The following is a 17694-nucleotide window of genomic DNA, read 5'->3' as shown; positions in this document are numbered from 1 at the left end:
GAAATACATTTATTGATGAAAACTTAAATGGGGGAGGGGGGAGTTCCATATAAAAGTTGTCTTTACTTTTTGGAGATTTGTCTCTTTTTACTTTAATACAGTAATTGCATGCTGCAATGTTGTAGTTTTCCCAGATTCCAATTTTACTTTACCTTCTTGGTTTGATATCTCTGCATTGGATGGGTTTGAGTGCTTTGGGGAGTATGTTTGTCCTGATATACATGAGGTACAAACTCACTTAAGTAATAAGGTGTAAATCAAGAGACCTTATGCCATAGGCACCTCAGTGCATGAAGATACATGCCCATCGCAGACCCGTAGAGAAAAGGAAATAGAAAGAATCTAGCATAATGGTGGAGCTACATAGGGCAAAATGGCACTGCGTCCCCCTTAAGAGTTCCCCCTCTTCAAATGAAATGTTCTTTCAGTCCCCAAATTGCTAGCATTGCACACACTAAAACTTCAAATGAGCATTTCTAAAACTTCAGATGTATTCCTATCAGCTTTATAGTTAATTTAGTGTTGTCTGTTTTTTTAATAGATGTAGTATATTTGTATTTGTTTTTGGTTTCTAGCCCCTGTAGAAGGCCTTTTCTCATACAGGACAAAATGTGTTGGGGTATTTTAAAAGGAAGTTTAAATGTGTTGGACTATTTTAAAAGCAATAAAGAGTTGACCACCTTAGAGGTTGTGGACCTTGTCTCTTCAATGTTTTCTGTTTTTAACGTGCTTTTCAGTACTCTCTTGACTAATCCAAAGGAAGAGGACAGGTGAAGTTACCAAGTGACTGTAAACACAGCAAAAAGAGCATTCCAAGACAAACAAAAACAATAACAACATCAACAAATTGTGAACAGTTTTCAGTGTCTTACTCATTGCAATGCTAGGGGATTGAAAGAAAATTTTCATTTGGAGGGATAATCCAATCCCATACACCTTTAAGAGTAACTGGTTTATCTTAGCATTTCTTGAATTTCAGTCTGTTTCCTCTGACACAATGATGGAGTTTCTATTAAAACATTCTATATATAGCAGTGACATGGTTTGGAGGGTGGGATCAGAGCATAATAGGTTACAGAGAGATGGAAATTTTGACCCTGGCTATAGACCTTCAAAGGATTCTGTAAGATGATACAGATCTGTGAATCTGGTAGTAATCTTGAAGTGTGAAAGGAATAAATCTGCTTACCCGACTCAGTTTCCTTGAAGTCAGTAATTTCTTCAGGGAAAATTCCCTTGCTTGTAGTTGTGAAGCCATACACATTCATATATATATATAGTGCGCCAAGAAACCATTATCTGATGGAGCTGATGGAGTGGAATTTGTGAATATATTCTAAACCAGCTGTCTCTCTTTTGGACCTTGTCTTGAATTTTTTTTGTTCTAGAATCATTACTTGAAAATCATTGATAGTATGTCTACAAAGAGACAGAACTTTAAATCACAATTGTTACTTGTATATAGGTATTATTCCATGGATTTCTTCACCACCACCCCTGCCTTCAGGTGAAGAAAGTAAACCTTTCCCAAGTGAGCAATAATACACTGTCTTTGAAAAAGAAAACCCATGTGATGTTTTACCACATAATTAGATGGTGATAAATATTAGTATATAATGTATTGGGCTGTTGGGAACAGTGCTGTCTTTTCTAACCAGCCTGCCCTAAATTATTTATTTAGTTATGCAAGATTTACCTCTCTGTTCAGCAGCTAATTTGCAGAATTGTAAAAGCAAAAAAGGGTCAGCAGTCCCCAGCTTTGCAATTATAATTTTTTTCAACAACAACAAAAAAGGATAGGCACCTAAATCGTAGCTGTAAATGTTGATGTTGCTCATATATTTTCAGGTTTTATGTGGCTTCCCAACAAAGGTGTAGGGCAGGTGAAGGGAGCATGCAAGACTCTGTAGGCTATTACGTGACTTTATAATACTTAATAATATTTAAACTTTGGGACAGGAAACCCATTGGTCTCTGGTTATTTGTCTGAGGGGACATCATGTCCACTTTGCCTATAAGTTTCCGTCTGAAGCCGCAGTAGAGATGAAGGGCGAAGGCATAATAATGAATTAAGGAAGGTAAATACACAGAGCTGAAATATGTTCAGTTCCATAATTTAATTTGTTTGTTCTTAAACCAGGTTTTACCTCAGGGTAAGACTGAATTTGTTGACTTAAATCTTTGTTAGAAATGGCCTGCACAAATCCAAACTGATGCTGTATGCAGGAGACAGCTGGTTGTCATGGTAACTGTAGTGCAGTTTTTAATTCCACTTGGTGAGTAATGTTGACACAGTGTTGTTGAATAGACTATGGCTTTTCCTTTTACAAATAGGTAGCATTATCTGTGTCAAGGTTACAAAATAAAACAATGCTGTCACTCAGAGACTCCTAGCCACGTCAGTTTAGCTTATTGATTCCCAACTTATTTCATTTTTATTATTAAAAACCAAGCAATTCGCTTGGTATCAAAGTTGGAACGGGGGCTCAAATAAGGCTCTTCAAAGAGACATAAATTAGATTATAAAAGACGCAAATTGGTCTTAACTTGGTAATCGTATTAGTCTTCTGTTGTTCTAAATATGTTCGGCAATGTATTTGCTTTGCAAAGTAGGGGAACAAGCGTTGCACAGCGAGAACCAAATTGTATCATGTTTTTGTACAGCGGAAGATTATAAATAGCATGAGCTTTTTATAATTTTAGTGTATTTTGTACTTGGAGGAAGAGAAGACATCAGCTTAATCTGATCTTTTGGAGTGAAATAAAAGAATTTTAATGCAAAGTTGCATTAAAAACAGTTCTTTATATTTGCTGAGTGGGTACTAGATATTCTAGAAGGAAAAGAGAAAGAAAAGATTCAAAGTTAATGTGCCTGTTTTAGGAATATTCTCAAAATTCACACATTTCTTTCTTGGACAAAGTGGTTCCACATTAATATAACGCTACATAGGACATTACATGTGTTTCTCATTGATTAATACTACAAATCTTCAAAACAGGAAAGAAAATAGTAGAATTCTGGTAATTAATGTTCTCTTTTATAGCCTTATTGCCCTAAGATATCTATTAAATATAAAGACTAAAAATCATTGTAAATATGAGATCCAGGACATTTTCCCAATTCTTGATGGAAACGGTTTGAGACATAGCTAAATAATTCCCAAACTACTGCCTTCCAGATAATAATTTCAGTTATTCATTTTGGCTAGCCTTTCAGTTGGCATCAAGGGATATGCTTCTTTTCATTATTGATTCCCCCCCCACCCCCCCCCCCCCCCCACCTTGGTTTGCAGTCTGAAGAACCTAGCTCTTGACTCTTAAATAATTGATTTTTCCACTCAGGTGCACTGAACAACATTTTGAACTCATGAGATAGCAGAAATGCGTGCGCTTTGCTCACTGATGCACTGGTTTTATTAAGTGGTTTCAAAACAGAAGACTAATATTCAGAACACTATTTCTTTGCCTGGGAATATTAATTTAGCTTTTTATTTAAAAACCTGATGATAGTATACAGTAAGGCTGTGTTCTTTTGCAACCCTTGTCAGGAATGAAGTGCAACCTCTACCCCCCCACCCCCAAGTTGAGTATGTATAGAATTGGATACACAGATTATAACATTTTGTTTGTAAAATTCATTAAAAATGTCACTAGTAGCCCTTGAAAAAAATTACGGTCAGCTAATATGTCTGCATCATAAGCCAAGGCCTGCATTTATATTTCTTAACTTTTACTGGAAGTGATTATAAAATCTTTCAAGGAAGATGAGCATGCTCAAGGATACTCTCGCCATTGGGTACAGATATAAGATAAAATGTCTGATTGTGTATATGTGTCTCTGTGTGTGTGACAGCCATAATACATGGAGACATTGTGCAAGATGCCTCAGTTTTTGACAGAGTATTTTTTTTTAATTGTCAAGTTGCTGTGTTGAATTTGAGGACAAAACTCCACCAAGAAGAAGGTTGTTGCTGAATGCAGAAAGGGGATCTCATCATAATTCAGCAGAAAATGGTGGTAAATGCCTCAAGATTAGGCTTTTTTGTAGTCATCAAAGTGCAAGTGCCCAGTTTCAAATCACAAGTCAACATCCCAAAGGGGGGCAGCTTGGGAGAAGGGAAAAAATGTTGACATGGTCAGATGCAAGTCAAAATACAAAATGGGGTGCTTCCTTGACTTAAAAAAGGGGTACCCAAAATCAGATTTTAAAAAATAGGGCTCACTGAGGCACTTCTTGCAGGAAAACACTGGCTTCCTGTATAGACACAGAAGATGGCAGTTGTGCCCTCCTTCCTCTTTTGTATTCCACACTTGGAAGCCATGAGGGAGGGAAGCAAAAGAGGTGTGCCTTTGTCACGGTGAGAAGTGGGTGCTTAGGTGGACTGTGAGCCAAGCCACACACCCATCCACTTGCCTTTTCTCCTCTTGCAGCCAGACAGGTCTTTCCTGATCATCTCACAGCCACTACCCCAGCCAGAGAAAATGCTTTAATATGAAGCTGGTGGGAACCTTCTCTGAATGTCTTCAAAAAGAAGCTGAACAGCTACCTGCTGGAGACATTCTAGCTGGAGATCCTACACTGAGCAGGGAGAGGGGTGATATTGGACCTGATGGCCCATTGGGCCCCTTCCAACTCTGATTCTGTGACATGCGAAGAACTGTAGAAGATTAATGAAACAGGACTGATTTTTTGCTGAAGCAATGTCCATTCTTTTTCATAAGAGTTTCCCCTTCTGTATGACTGATTGTATATTTAATAGCACTTATAACCAGTTGACCAAGAATAGACATGCACGTAATTGCCTGTAAATTAGTTTAACCAGTAGAATGATACAAATTGTATGTTTTGCCTTAGTATGTGGTTGACACTGTTCTCTCTGCTATAGACTGTTTTTTTTAAAATATAATCACTCAGTTTGCAGTTATACCACTGACTGGAACAGAGTATTGTTATAGGATATGACATGCTCTTTACTGCTCACATTTCTGTTCTCCCAAGAGAAGGAAGACTTTCTGAATCCACTTTTAATATCCCTAAAGTCTGGTTCCAGCCTTTAGGCTCACCAGATGTTATTGCACTGCAATTCCAGGATTCTTCACTGTTGGCTGTGCTGGCTAAAGCAGCTGGGACTTGCATGATTACTCAGCCTTTGCAAAAGATCCTTGGTATAGGAAGCAGGAATCCTTCTCTATTTAGTTTTTAATTAAAACTAGAGTAACATTTGGACTCCTGGTGCTTGGTCCTTTCATTGAAGCAAGCTATAAGCCCCTGAATGCAAGTTCAGTCAACTTTGCCAGCACTTGTAAAACTGACAACTTCATTTAACCTAAGTGCCTTTTCTTTACCCTTCATTTGTAGGTATGATTTCCAGGAAAACTTAATTGTTGTCAAGTCACTGTGTATTCCTTTTGCTTTTTATTCTTTGTCTTAATGGTATTAGGCTTTGGTAGAAAGATTCATGTATTTGTAAACTTGTAAAACACCAAATACATTTGTAGATATTCAATAATTCATAAATGCTTAATTTATACATTTTAATATTAAACACATACAAGTATTCCAGATAGGTAGGTGTTAAGAAGGAATATTAATGAAATATTAAATTTGTTAATCTAGAAGTCTCTCATTAACCTAATGCTTGGAGTTTGACATAGGCCAACCATAAATTGATAAATGTCTGTATCTTCCCTTAGTCACATGGTTCCCTACAGCAGTGCTTATATTAGTGGTGGATTTTAATGCCAGAATAGGTCCATCTCTAGTAGACATTGCAGAACAGTGGGGAATTCTGGATTATGATTTAGTCAGAGATAAGAAAATAAATAAGGCTGGCATAAATCTATTTAGTATAGCATATATGTTTGGACTGCAGGTTGCAGGCAATAATAATCTAACACTCCATATCCTTTCTCTTGGGATTGTTTGTTGGTTTGTTTTTAACATATGTGGCCAGTGCACTATATTATATCTGTGCTCTCAGTTGGAAAGTTCACTTGTTTTCTGGGGTAACTGTAAAGTTTAGGGATGATAGTGACTATCAACCCATTATAGTGAAGTTGGCTGCTGAATCGGATATGATGACAGTGTCTGACTTTGGTCAATGCTTAGGTCAGTGATTGGAGATCCAGGATGACAGGAGACTGAAATGGCAAAAAAGTACATGTGAGCAAACTTAACGACTTCTATCATTCAGTTTTGGTATAATAATGTAACAATGCTAATTGTGCATTGTTTATCCCTGTATTACCTCCTTTGGCTCTAAACTAAGGTGCAAAAAGTAACTTCTTTATAAGTGAAATCACAGAACGGATTAACCACAGGTTGTATGTAAATGTCCTGATAAATTTGGTTATTGTGGAGTGATCGCCTATGTCAATATTTCATCTAGTTTCTTGTGGGATATTCAGATTTGTTCAAACAAGGTTCAAAGCATAATCAATTGTCTCTAGAGTAGTCCAAATTACTTCAGTGGGGCTTTTATAAAATAAATGGTTTGAGAATGATAGCCTTAATTAAGCTATCCTTTCAGCAGCAAGAGGGTTGTTTTGCATTAATTATTCTGTCATGGCTACTGCTTCATATGGCAGACAGGAGACTGTCCCAGGGAGGAGACTGCTTTTTGTTGGTGGATATCCAAGAAAAAGAGAGAGAAAACTGATCTGTTTTGAATGAACGAGATTATGGAGCTTGACTGATAGTAGGTAGATGCTCCTACTGGACTTTTAGTTTCTTTCCAATATTGATGATATGAATGGAATAAAGATCCTCCATACAGTCTTTTAAAAGTTCTCAGAGAAGCTGTTTCTTCTTCCTCATGGTGATCACAGTAACCACTGTGGTTACAATTCTGACATAGCTAGTAATGCACAGATTATATAGATGGAATAAATATTTCCCACTAAAATGAGCCTTGATGGTGCAGTGGTTAAATGCCTGTACTGCAGCCACTTACTCACAAACAAGGTTGTGAATTCAGTTCCAGCCAGGGGCTCACAGTCAACTCAATCTTGCATCCTCCTGAAGTTTCTAAAATGAGTACACAGCTTGTTGGGGGCAATTAACTTACACATTGTAAACCACTTAGGGAGTGCACTGGTAGGTGGTATGAAGATGTACTTGCTATTGCCCTTGCTAAATTGCTGTATTAATTGTCAGGAATGTGGTTTCTTATGACTAACCTGAAGCTTAAAAGCACTCATCACTTGGGTTCATCACCCTGGATAGTTTGGACTAAAACCTGGAATGGATTCACTGTTTCACTGACTGGAAGCTAATAGCAGTCGTTGGTACTCATGAGTACATGTGAGGATAAAATCTACAAGCCCAATCACTTTAAAAATAAATTTTTGGATTTTTTTAAAAACCAGAGTTATTAGTAATCAGTCATTTGGTAGAGATTTTTTAAGTGGCTAAACAGAGGTTCTGGGCAAGTTCATTTCATTTTAAGACATGCTTTAATGTACTGGAATTTTCCATTTTCCTTACAATTCTGTTTTGTTTTTTGTTCTTGTTTTATTTTGTTTTACTTCATAGATTCATTCATTAGGTTATGTTTTTGTTTTTGTTTTTAACCTGTACTCAGCTAATAGTTGTAGATCTCCAAATCTGTCTTGCTGCTTGACCAGTTAAGGGGATCTGTGCATGGAAACAGCTTAATGTTCCATGTTTCAGGAAGGATAGGCATACACTAGATATGCATTATTCTCCACTGGATGAACATCCCAACCACATTGTGGTATAACTTTGTTGTTGTGTACCTTGAAGTCATTTCCGACCTATAGTGACCCAAAGGTGAACCTATCATGGGGTTTTATTGGCAAAATTTGTTCAGAGGAAGTTTGCCATTGCTTTCCTCTGAGACTGTAACTAGTAACATACAATCTGTGCAAAACCAGCCTTTTAGTTTCAAATTCTTTTGGTGCTTTCAGGTGTAGCGTATCTGATCTGGGGGTAGGTTTCTGACTTAATATGAAGGGGAATAATTTGTAGAAATCCCTGTGTGATTGTTTGCCTCCAGCAGAAAAGTTTTCCATAGCTATTTTGTTGTAGTCTGCAATTCCTAGAGTTTCTCCAACTTCCAATGTGAAAGATAGAAAAATCTTACACCTGGACAGCAGTGGGAGCAAAAATTCGTAAAGAACTATTACAATTCTTCACAGTTGTGGTTCCCTACTTATGGAATATCCTTCCTGCAACAGACTTCTCTAGTGTCCACACTTTTCACTTGTTGGTACCAAAGTAACTACAGTGCCAAGATTTTTAGTTTTGGTTCCCAGGTTCTAAAGTCTGGATTGTATCATTTAGAGTTGAGAATTCCATGGAACATTAATCATAGAGCTGGAAGGGACCACTAGGGCCATCCAGTCCAACCCCCTGCCATGCAGGAAATCTAAATCAAAGCATCCCCAACAGATGGCCATCCAGCCTCTGCTTAAAGACCTCCAAGGAAGGAGACTCCACTACACTCCAGGGAGTGTGTTCCACTGTCGAACAGTCCTTACTATCAGAAAGTTCCTCCTAATGTTGAGGTAGAATCTCTTTTCCTGTACCTTGCATCCATTGCTCCAGGTCCTAGTTTCTGGAGCAGCAGAAAACAAGCTTGCTCCCTCCTCAATATGACATCCCTTCAAATATTTAAACAGCGCTATCATATCACCTCTTAACCTTCTCTTCTCCAGGCTAAACATCCCCAGCTCCCTGAGTCTTTCCTCATAGGGCATGATTTCCAGACCCTTCACCATTTTAGTCGCCCTCCTTTGGACACGCTCCAGTTTCTCAATGTCCTTTTTGAATTGTGGTGCCCAGAACTTGGAATAGTTGTTTTTATACAAATTGTTCGCTATATCATCTGTACTATTACTGATCATATTTATAAATTCTTATATGTTAACTTATCTTAAATAATTTTATTTTAAATGCTATTACTGAAATTTGTGACATTGGCCTACATCCAAAATAATGCTTGCAATAGTGTCAGGTCTTTCAGTCTCTCCTCCATCCCATCCCTGGGATGTTAACTTTCTATTGGAGGTTTTTCAGCTTCCAATAGAACCTTTATTATGGTCATAGACTAGTAATAATGTTTTAGGGTGTATGGGAGGTAGAATGAGAGAATGGGGCATTCTATATCACCTGCTTCCATTGGCAGAAACAGCTCCTGCAGAGTGTTGGGTATTGGCCTGTATGTTTGTCAGACACATTTTCACACAATACAGTTATAGTTCATTATAGGGATTTGCAGTGTCAGGAGAGATGCTTAGAATCAGATACTTAGAACCAACCAGAGAGCTCCAGGGCCTTTGACCAAACTACAAACCCCAGAATTCCATAGGATGTTGCCATGGCAGCTAAAGTGGAATCATAATGCTATAACTGTGGAATGTGAAATGGGCCCTGGAAAGGATTTTGCCTTCCAAGGCCACCTTTGAAAACCTTTAAATAAACAAGTAGATTTAACCAGATTTCCTTCCTTCCTTCCCTTTCTTTTTTTCTGTTGCTTCTGTTTTACTCAATGGGGACAGCTAGTAAGAGGAATTTTCTCAGAAAATTGGATGTGTGCCCCTCTGAATCACAGCCAAGTTCTGGATCGGAAGGTTGAGAGAGTCTGGGAGCCAGGTTCCAAGCAAGGAGAAAGACCATCAGATGACGAGGTGACAAGTTATGGTATAAACTGCATTAGGAACCATTTGAGTTGCTTTAGACTAGGGCTGCATCCACACTAATCAAGTCTGACACCAGTTTGCCATGGTTCAGTGCTATGAAATTCTTTGGTACTTTTGTGAACTATTTAGTCCCCTTTGTTAAGGGGCTCTGGTGCCACAACCAAATACAGATCCCAGAATTCTATAGTATTGAGCCGTAGCAGTTAAAATTGTGCCAAACTGGATTATTTCTGCACTGTAGATGCAGCCTAGGATAGTGGGTGACACAGAACCCTATCACATGGGGTTAAAACCCTGGCTTACCTTTCCCAAATTCACTCCTAATTCAGGAGGAAGCCATGTGTTATCGCAAAGAAATCGCCTCCAGGGTCCAGCCTGGGTGAAGCCCAGTCCTGTAAACCGCTTCGGGGGCATTTTTAGAAGTCGGAAGCTTCCAACTTTTAAAAATGGCCACCAAAGTAGCTTACAGGACCCAGGCTGCACCCGGGATGGACCGAGGCAGCAATTCAGCAGAAATTTCTTTTCGATAACACCCGGCTTCCTCCCAAATTAAAACTGAATTCGGGAAAGGTAAAATGGGATTTTAACCCATGCAATAGGGTCCTAAAGCTATCTATTAGAATCAGAAGCTGACTCCTATATGAAATCACAAGACAAAATTTTGCCATGAGAAAAGATACTGTAAATTTTGATGACTGTGAACATTTTCTGAAATGAATTAATTGATTCTAAAACCTATATATCAAACGAGAACAAAGTGAATGAACTGGTGCTACCACTAAAAAAAACTTGGAGGGAATTGTGTGGGAAAATACTAATGCACTATGTCTGCATCTTTAGTCAGACAGAATTGCAAGCTTTATAGCCAAAGATGGCTCTTTCCTGGGATTTCTGTCCTTAAAAAAAACCTTGGAGGGAGTTGTGTGGGAAAATACAAATGCATTATGTCTGCATCTTTAGTCAGACAGAATTGGAAGCTTTATAGCCAAAGATGGCTCTTTTTTGGGATTTCTGTCCTACAGCCTAACATATGGTTCTCTGGGGTTTAGAAAGGGGGAAAAATGGGGGGGGGGGGGGAATTGGCAGATGTTCACTTGCCAGACATAGTAATATGAATTTTCCACTCCAATATATTTCCAGCTTTATTAGCAAATGTCGTTAGACCAGGAAAGAGAAAGCAAATAAAGATATACCTTCCTTGCTGATTAGCTGCCTGAGAGCTTATACAATTAATCAGTGGGAGCTCTTCAAATAGGAAGCCTCTGTTAGCTTTTTGTTCATGTGACTTTCATTTATGTATTGAGATTAATGAAGCATGTATAATAAAGCCAGAGATTTTGTTTCTATTGTGCTCTAGAACCAGCTATGTCCCAATACTAAAATTTTTGAATAGCTTGGAGATTAGTGTGTATGTCTGACTGAAATGCTTTTCCTTGCAGTGTTCATAAAAGCTAATTTAACATGCACATTTCAGCTAGAAACAATTCTTAATCATGCTCACGTACTAAAAGAGATTCTACGTGTACCTACGTGATTCCATTCTGACCCATGTGTATATTCAATATAAGCTCTTTCCAACTGCACTGGTCAACATGACTAGTTGTGTCACCTACCAATACATCTAAAACATGCTTGCAATTTACAACTTCCCAACCTCGGATAGGATTCGACAATCTCAGTTACCAACAACATGTTGTTGTTGTGTATTTTCTAGTCATTTCCAACTTATAGCAACCCTAAGGGAACCCTAGCATGAAGTTTTCTGGGGCTGAGAGTTTGTGACTCAAGCAAGGTCACCCTGTGGGTTTTCATGGCCAAGCAGGGAATCAACCCTGAAGCCTCCTTGGATTGCACTCTGGGAGAAAAGCAGCATATAAATTAAATAAATAAAATAAAAAAATAAATCTCCAGAGTCATAGTCCAGCACTAAAACAATTATACCACATTGGCTCTCATGCTTACACTGTCATACACATGAATGCATACAAGGCATTCATACATGCATACTCCAACAGACTGGCATTCACAGTAAAAGTCTTTTCAATTAAAAAAGGGGTGAGAAATACTGTGGTAGTTACAGGTGCTGTTTAGTTAATTTTTCCTTTAGTATGTTGGGGTAAGGAATGATTGTACAAAATAAAGCCTATGCAGAAAGAATGCCCTGGCTCTTCCTATTTTCTCTGCCTAATGTTAGTTGTTCTGCCTGTGTTTCTCTGTAGTCAATGGATATTAGATACTTACAGTTGCAATTTTATAGCAAGAGAGAAGAATCTCTGGCACATAAATGCCTGAATCCTAAACCTTCCTCTAGCCGCACTTTGGATTTGGTGTGGTTTCACTAAGGATAGCTTGCCTTCTAACTAGTAGAGAACGCAGGGCACAGGGAAATGCCAAATGGGAGATAACAAGGAGATTCCATAACCCCTACTTTACCTCCTTGCCCTGCAGGGGAATGCAATTTGGAAGCAATTTCTTGTTGCTGTCCTGCTGCCACCTGAAGTCAGGAAAAAAAATAGGGATTGTCCACCATCCCATTCACATTTCCCATCAGGAATATCCATGAAGGGGCTGCTGTCTTTGATCTGGCACTGGAGGTAATAGGGCACTGGAGTGTAGGTATGGAGTGGCAAAAAGGAGGAACTCCCCTCCCCATAGAAGTTTTGCATCCTCAGATGAATTTTTCCTTCACTCCCAAAATTTCTAGCACTGAAGAGAGCAAGACATTGAAAATCATTCACACCTAGACCTCTTGCATTTGCAGCGTCCCTATCCTAATGGTAACTTTACCTGCCCCTGCCTAAACTATATTTCTAAATGCTTGTCTGAAATACTGTTACTATGCTAGAAATTTTGAGACCGAAAGAAAAATTCATGGTGAGAGGGGACAGAATTCTTGTTTAGGAAGGCAGTGCCCTCATTTTGCTGCCCAAATAGCTACACTAATATGGAGGGTTCTTCCTTTTCTCTCTGCATAAAAACAAAGGGAAATTGATAGGAAGGTAAGTGATATCAGAAAAGGATGGGACATGTTTTAGAGTCTTTCCTCATGTCATCATCAAGCCTGCTATCATAATAATAATAATAATAATAATAATAATAATAATAATAATAATAGGATTTATTTATATACCGCCCAATCACTGGGAATCAGGGCGGCTTACAACAGAGGGGATAATAGACGGTTCCCTGCCCTCAGGCTTACAATCTAAAAGACACGACACAAAAGGAGAAGGGAATGGTGAGGGAGGGAGGGGATCAGGTCCAGCATTCTTCTCTCCCTCTGAGGCCTGGACTAAGGCAGATGGACTGGAGGGAGGGCTCTTCTTCCAGTCAGGCCTACCTCTCTCTCCCTCCCATCTTGGTCCTAGAAGGCAATTAGGACACTGGGACAATTACACTTTCCCCACACCTACTAGGCCTACGCATTTAGGAGAAAGCTCTATCGAACTTAATGGGACTTTTAATTAGGGATACAAAGGATTGCACTGTAATCATGGTACCTAAGCATTTGATTTGAATGCAACTGCAATGTTGTAACAAGTAAATTCATCTTAATCCCCCCTCCCTTTAAAAACAAGAATGCACATTATAATAAGGTGTTCATTGTCTTGTTTGCAAATGATGAAGAAAAGGCTTCATGCTATTCTAACCTCACTACTCTTATGTCTGTAGATACCAGACTTTTAAAAAAATCTTGTTGATTAGTATTACAGACATCCCAGGACTTGCAAAATAATTAGTTACAGCTACAGGCCTCCATTAGTTACCTTTAGAGTTAACATTTTAAAAACCGTCAATTCCTTTCTTCTGTGTTATTCAAAAGTAATTAACATAGGCTGGCATCCTGTGAGTGCGTCAGCATTGTGTAAGTCCATCGGTATGACCAATATTTTTGGGTTTTGGGAAGATCAAAATCCTGTTCTAATCATGCACTGACTAAAGTCCTCTCCAAAACTCACATTTTCAGTGTTGCATCCTCACTCCAAGACAACCATTTTCATGTTGATTGAAAGCAGGCAGAGCAGGAGAGCTATATCCAGTTTTGTTCCTATAGCATTCTCATCTTCCAGGACAACTTCATTTTGCCTCATTACTTGTTATTTTTAATAAGTTACTCCTGCCTATGTAATGTGAGGTGAACGGTTATACCTCACATGTGTTGTTTCATCTTAGACATTCTTAAAACATTTGAAAGGAAAAATGCTGTTTGTAATAATTAACAAAGTGCATATTATGAACAGTGGCATGTTCTTCTTGTTGTCCTGGTGCCATAAGTGGAAAATGACTCTTTTTCTGGCTTGACAAAGAAGAAATATGATTTTTTTTAAAAAAATATGATTTTTTTTAAAAAAAATCCATCTGTAGGAATTAAGACACTCAACTAGAAAAAATTGTCAAATCTCTCCAATAATTTTGACCAAACAAAAATGCAAAAGGTCAGTGCTTTCTTTGTTATTGGTGTTTTGCACAAAGTACATTGTTTTTGCACAAAATACAATATTTTGCTGAAAAAATAGCAAATTGTTTGCAAGGAAGTAAAAAAATGTGAAAAAAAAATCAGGAAATATATGCAAAAATTCTTGTAAGGGCACTTGGCAGAAAGAAAACTTTTGAAAATTTTCATTCTCACATGCAAGAACAAAATATGCTAGAGAAAGTGTATTTACGTTTTCTTACCTCCATACCTCAAGCGTATTTTTCTTCAAACAAACCAAATTACTTTGCTTTTCAATTAGATTTTATTGCCCTTCCACGACTGACAATATATAAAATAGTTTATGTCTCCATATAAACCATAGTTTGGCTCCTGGTATGTGGGGAATAATACCAACCTAATTATGTAATTCTTAAGTCTGACACACAAACCTTTGAGAGTTAAGAGACCTTAACTCTCAAAGACATATGGTTGAAACTGGGTATCTTTGCCAGACTATCAAGTGGCTGGTGGTGATACCTTTTAGGTATTTCTTAATTGCCAGTTTTGGGGAAATGAAGGGAGTTACACCCATTTAAGTGAGAGAGAAAAAGATGCATACCTAAGTATTGTGGAAATGAACACCTATTAACTGAATTGCTAGAAGTTTCTTTTCAGCCATGAATGGTTTTAGTTTGGTTGTTAGTCCCAAAGGGAACCTTGGGACTTAGCCACCTTGAGTGCCAGTTTGGTGAAAAGAAGGGCTACATGTAAAGGGATGAGTAGATTAGGGATGTAATTTTTCCTCTAATTTTCTTCTCAAAAGAAGGAACAAGTAACTTTAGCTGTTTTCTTCCCACTTCAAGAAAATCTTAGAAGACCTTGCAGTTTTTAAAGCCTATTCATAATTTTGAAATTATTTTGCAAAATATTATTATTTTACATAGAAACCTACAGCATTTTCTATGCAGAAAAACATTTTGCACAGAAATATTGCAGAACTGCTGTTTCCTATGCATAAAATTCTGTTTTCTGTGTGCATATGTTGTGCAGAATAATAGCTTTTTCTGTGCAGAAATTAATAATCTGCATAGAAATATTATTTTTATGAGCAACTTACTCTTTTCTGCACAAAACCAGGTGCAACCTTGTGCAGAATGAGTCTTGAACTGTGGAGATTGTTTTCAGTCCAAGGGTCTTCTCAACAGACTTTTTCAATGCTAGAAAACATTCTTTGGGGGCATTTAAAAAAATAGTTTCATTATTCTTTCCATCCCTAAGATAGATGGATGGATGATAGATAGAGAGATGGAGTAAACTCAGTGGATTAATAGATTTTACCAAAGTGGTCTACAAAAGTCCCATTGCTTTGGAGATTGATCAAGTGTTACCTACTGTGGTGGGTGTGTAACCACTTGCAAACAGTTTGCTCATCAGTTGTGTTCTGAGGACAACATAGTACATTTTGACCATTCCTTGAATTTTCCCCAATTCCAGGTCAGATGCACAAATGTGTTTGCCTTATCTAACAATCTGTTGTCAATTTCATTCATCAAGTCTTAAAAGAGACTTAACAATATGCAGAGTAAAAGCCAGAAATGGTCTAAGGCATTTTTGTTTTGATGTCTGTGGCAGAAAGTAACTGTTCAACACTTTCCATGGTATTAAAAATGTAACAGTAAATTGAATAAGTAGCTATTTTAATAGTACCACAAAGACCACCTGAGCTGAAGCAATGGCGGGAGCAGCAGTGGTGGTAAAGAGATGGTTGGATCATCGTCATCCAACACTATTTCACTGTTTTCTAGAATCTAAATCTTAAAGTCCAGTCTGTAAAACCTGATAGACAGTGAAATAACAAGACTCACTGGAATAGCCTGTGTTTGTGCACTGACTTATCTGCAGGGGAAAGCAGTGAGGGCATTGCCCTCCCTTGGCCCAAAAGGGAAATGTTGGTATAAACATCTTAATTAAAAACCTTTTCCCTCCTTCCTTGCTATTGACAAATTCAAATTTTATTCTTTCACCGTATCATCATCACAGTGATTATGTGCCCTTAGGGAGCATTTATATAGCTTAGTTGCTTGTTGTTTACATGTCAGTTTATTACAGCTGAGAATAAATATTGTCATCTCATATATGTTTCTATGATGGCAAAGTTTATTTTGTTGTTATTGTGTTTTCCAGAGGAATTTGTATATATACTATTGTGGGTCAGTGCATATTAATAGTGTGCCAGAGAAACTCTGCCTGGCTGCTGGGCACATAAAATGATTCCTCTTGTTTTAATAAAAGAGTTTGTAAATCTCAGGGCACCCTCTTAGTTCATCTGTTTTGCTTTTTGTTTTGCTTCCTCTCTCTCTCTTTCTCCCACCTCCACCCACTGTGCTCCTTTTCATACATGCCTCTGGGCTTAATTATGACAAGGTCGCCACTTGTATAAAAGAAAGAGGAGTTAAGTAGTAGGAGGCAAATCAGTTTAATAATTTAATAGTATACATGCATGCAGTTTGTTTCAAGAACCTGAAGAACACTCCACACAATCACAACTCTGTCCCAGCCTTGCATTCAGGCAGCCTTGATAGATTACCCTCTTTTCCACTAACATATTTCTGTTAAATATATATAATTCACATTTCTTGCAACAGTGAGAGGACTGATTTTCGTAAGCATGAAATCATGGTCTAGGAAACTGACTGCATTGCATAACTCAGTGTTTAGAGTAATCCTCTGATGCAATTCTTTGTATTAATAAAACACATTTCAGTCCCCTTTAATTACCCTTTCAGAGAAATATGTTTTAATGTAAGTTGTCTGATTCTGTTTTAAGTGAAGGAGAAAACCTGGTAGAGGTTGTCTCTTTAAATCAGATCTGCAGTGTTGATGGCCCCTCTAGCAGGCATGGTAAGAACCATTCTCACCTCTGCAGCAGGGAGCTTGACCATACAGACTCTCACATTCAATCAAAACGTTTTCTGTTTTAATATGCACCGTACCAATCCTATTCCCATGGTTACAGCTCCTGCTCCTTTGGTTGCTTCGAGTATGTTGGAAAAGAGAGGCAGCGTACATTTCTCGTACCGGAGTTAAAACATAATGAAAGCTACCCTGTTGCGATTTGCATTTTAAATTTTCTTTTTTTCCTCTCATTGTACAGATCGCTGTGGCAGTAGCTTCAGTTCATTTGCCACGGTCTGTCTTCTCTTCATCTTCACCCTTGCAATCTGTTGATAACTCCTCTTGCAAGCTCCAGTTTATTGCCTTTCGGAATGGAAAACTCTTCCCGAGCACTGCAAACTCATCTAACCTTGCAGATTACGGGAAGCCCAGGACCATTGGCACACCAGTTGTCTTCATTAAAATAGGTAAGTGTTATGTACTGCTTCTTTAATCTGAAAGCTTGGCTGTACATTAGACTAAAAGGATGGTGCAGTGGAGTATGCAGGTATGCTGGTGTGTGATTGCCTCTGCTTTAACCCAAATGTCTGGGTTTATTCTTACCTGTGTAGTTTTATTCAAATAAACTTGGATAGCAATGAAGCAATGTAGCTGTCAACACATGATTCTCCCTTTCTAGCTTTATTTATATTGCTTATTGAAGTTGCTAAATAAAGTCA

At 38.1% G+C, this 17694-nt stretch overlaps 1 protein-coding gene across 4 annotated transcripts in view; it reads left to right on the top strand.

Moving 5' to 3' along the window:
• The window catches only part of ADGRA1 (adhesion G protein-coupled receptor A1), a 484111-nt gene that overhangs the window by 366480 nt on the left and 99937 nt on the right, over positions 1 to 17694 (top strand). For 2 of the 4 annotated variants that reach the window (XM_042458648.1, XM_042458650.1), the window contains 2 exons: positions 9523 to 9651; positions 17235 to 17442. In XM_042458648.1, coding sequence (XP_042314582.1) covers positions 9523 to 9651; positions 17235 to 17442 — 337 coding nt within the window. Of the gene's footprint in view, positions 1 to 9522; positions 9652 to 16914; positions 16982 to 17234; positions 17443 to 17694 lie in introns of those variants that run through there. The other 2 variants (XM_042458651.1, XM_042458649.1) reach the window with 2 other exon arrangements.

The sequence above is a fragment of the Sceloporus undulatus genome, chromosome 3 (genome assembly GCF_019175285.1).
Source record: "Sceloporus undulatus isolate JIND9_A2432 ecotype Alabama chromosome 3, SceUnd_v1.1, whole genome shotgun sequence".
In the NCBI taxonomy this organism is placed as follows: Eukaryota; Metazoa; Chordata; class Lepidosauria; order Squamata; family Phrynosomatidae; genus Sceloporus; species Sceloporus undulatus.
The sequence above is the reverse complement of the archived record's forward strand: the minus strand, read 5'-3'. Positions and strand labels throughout refer to the sequence as shown.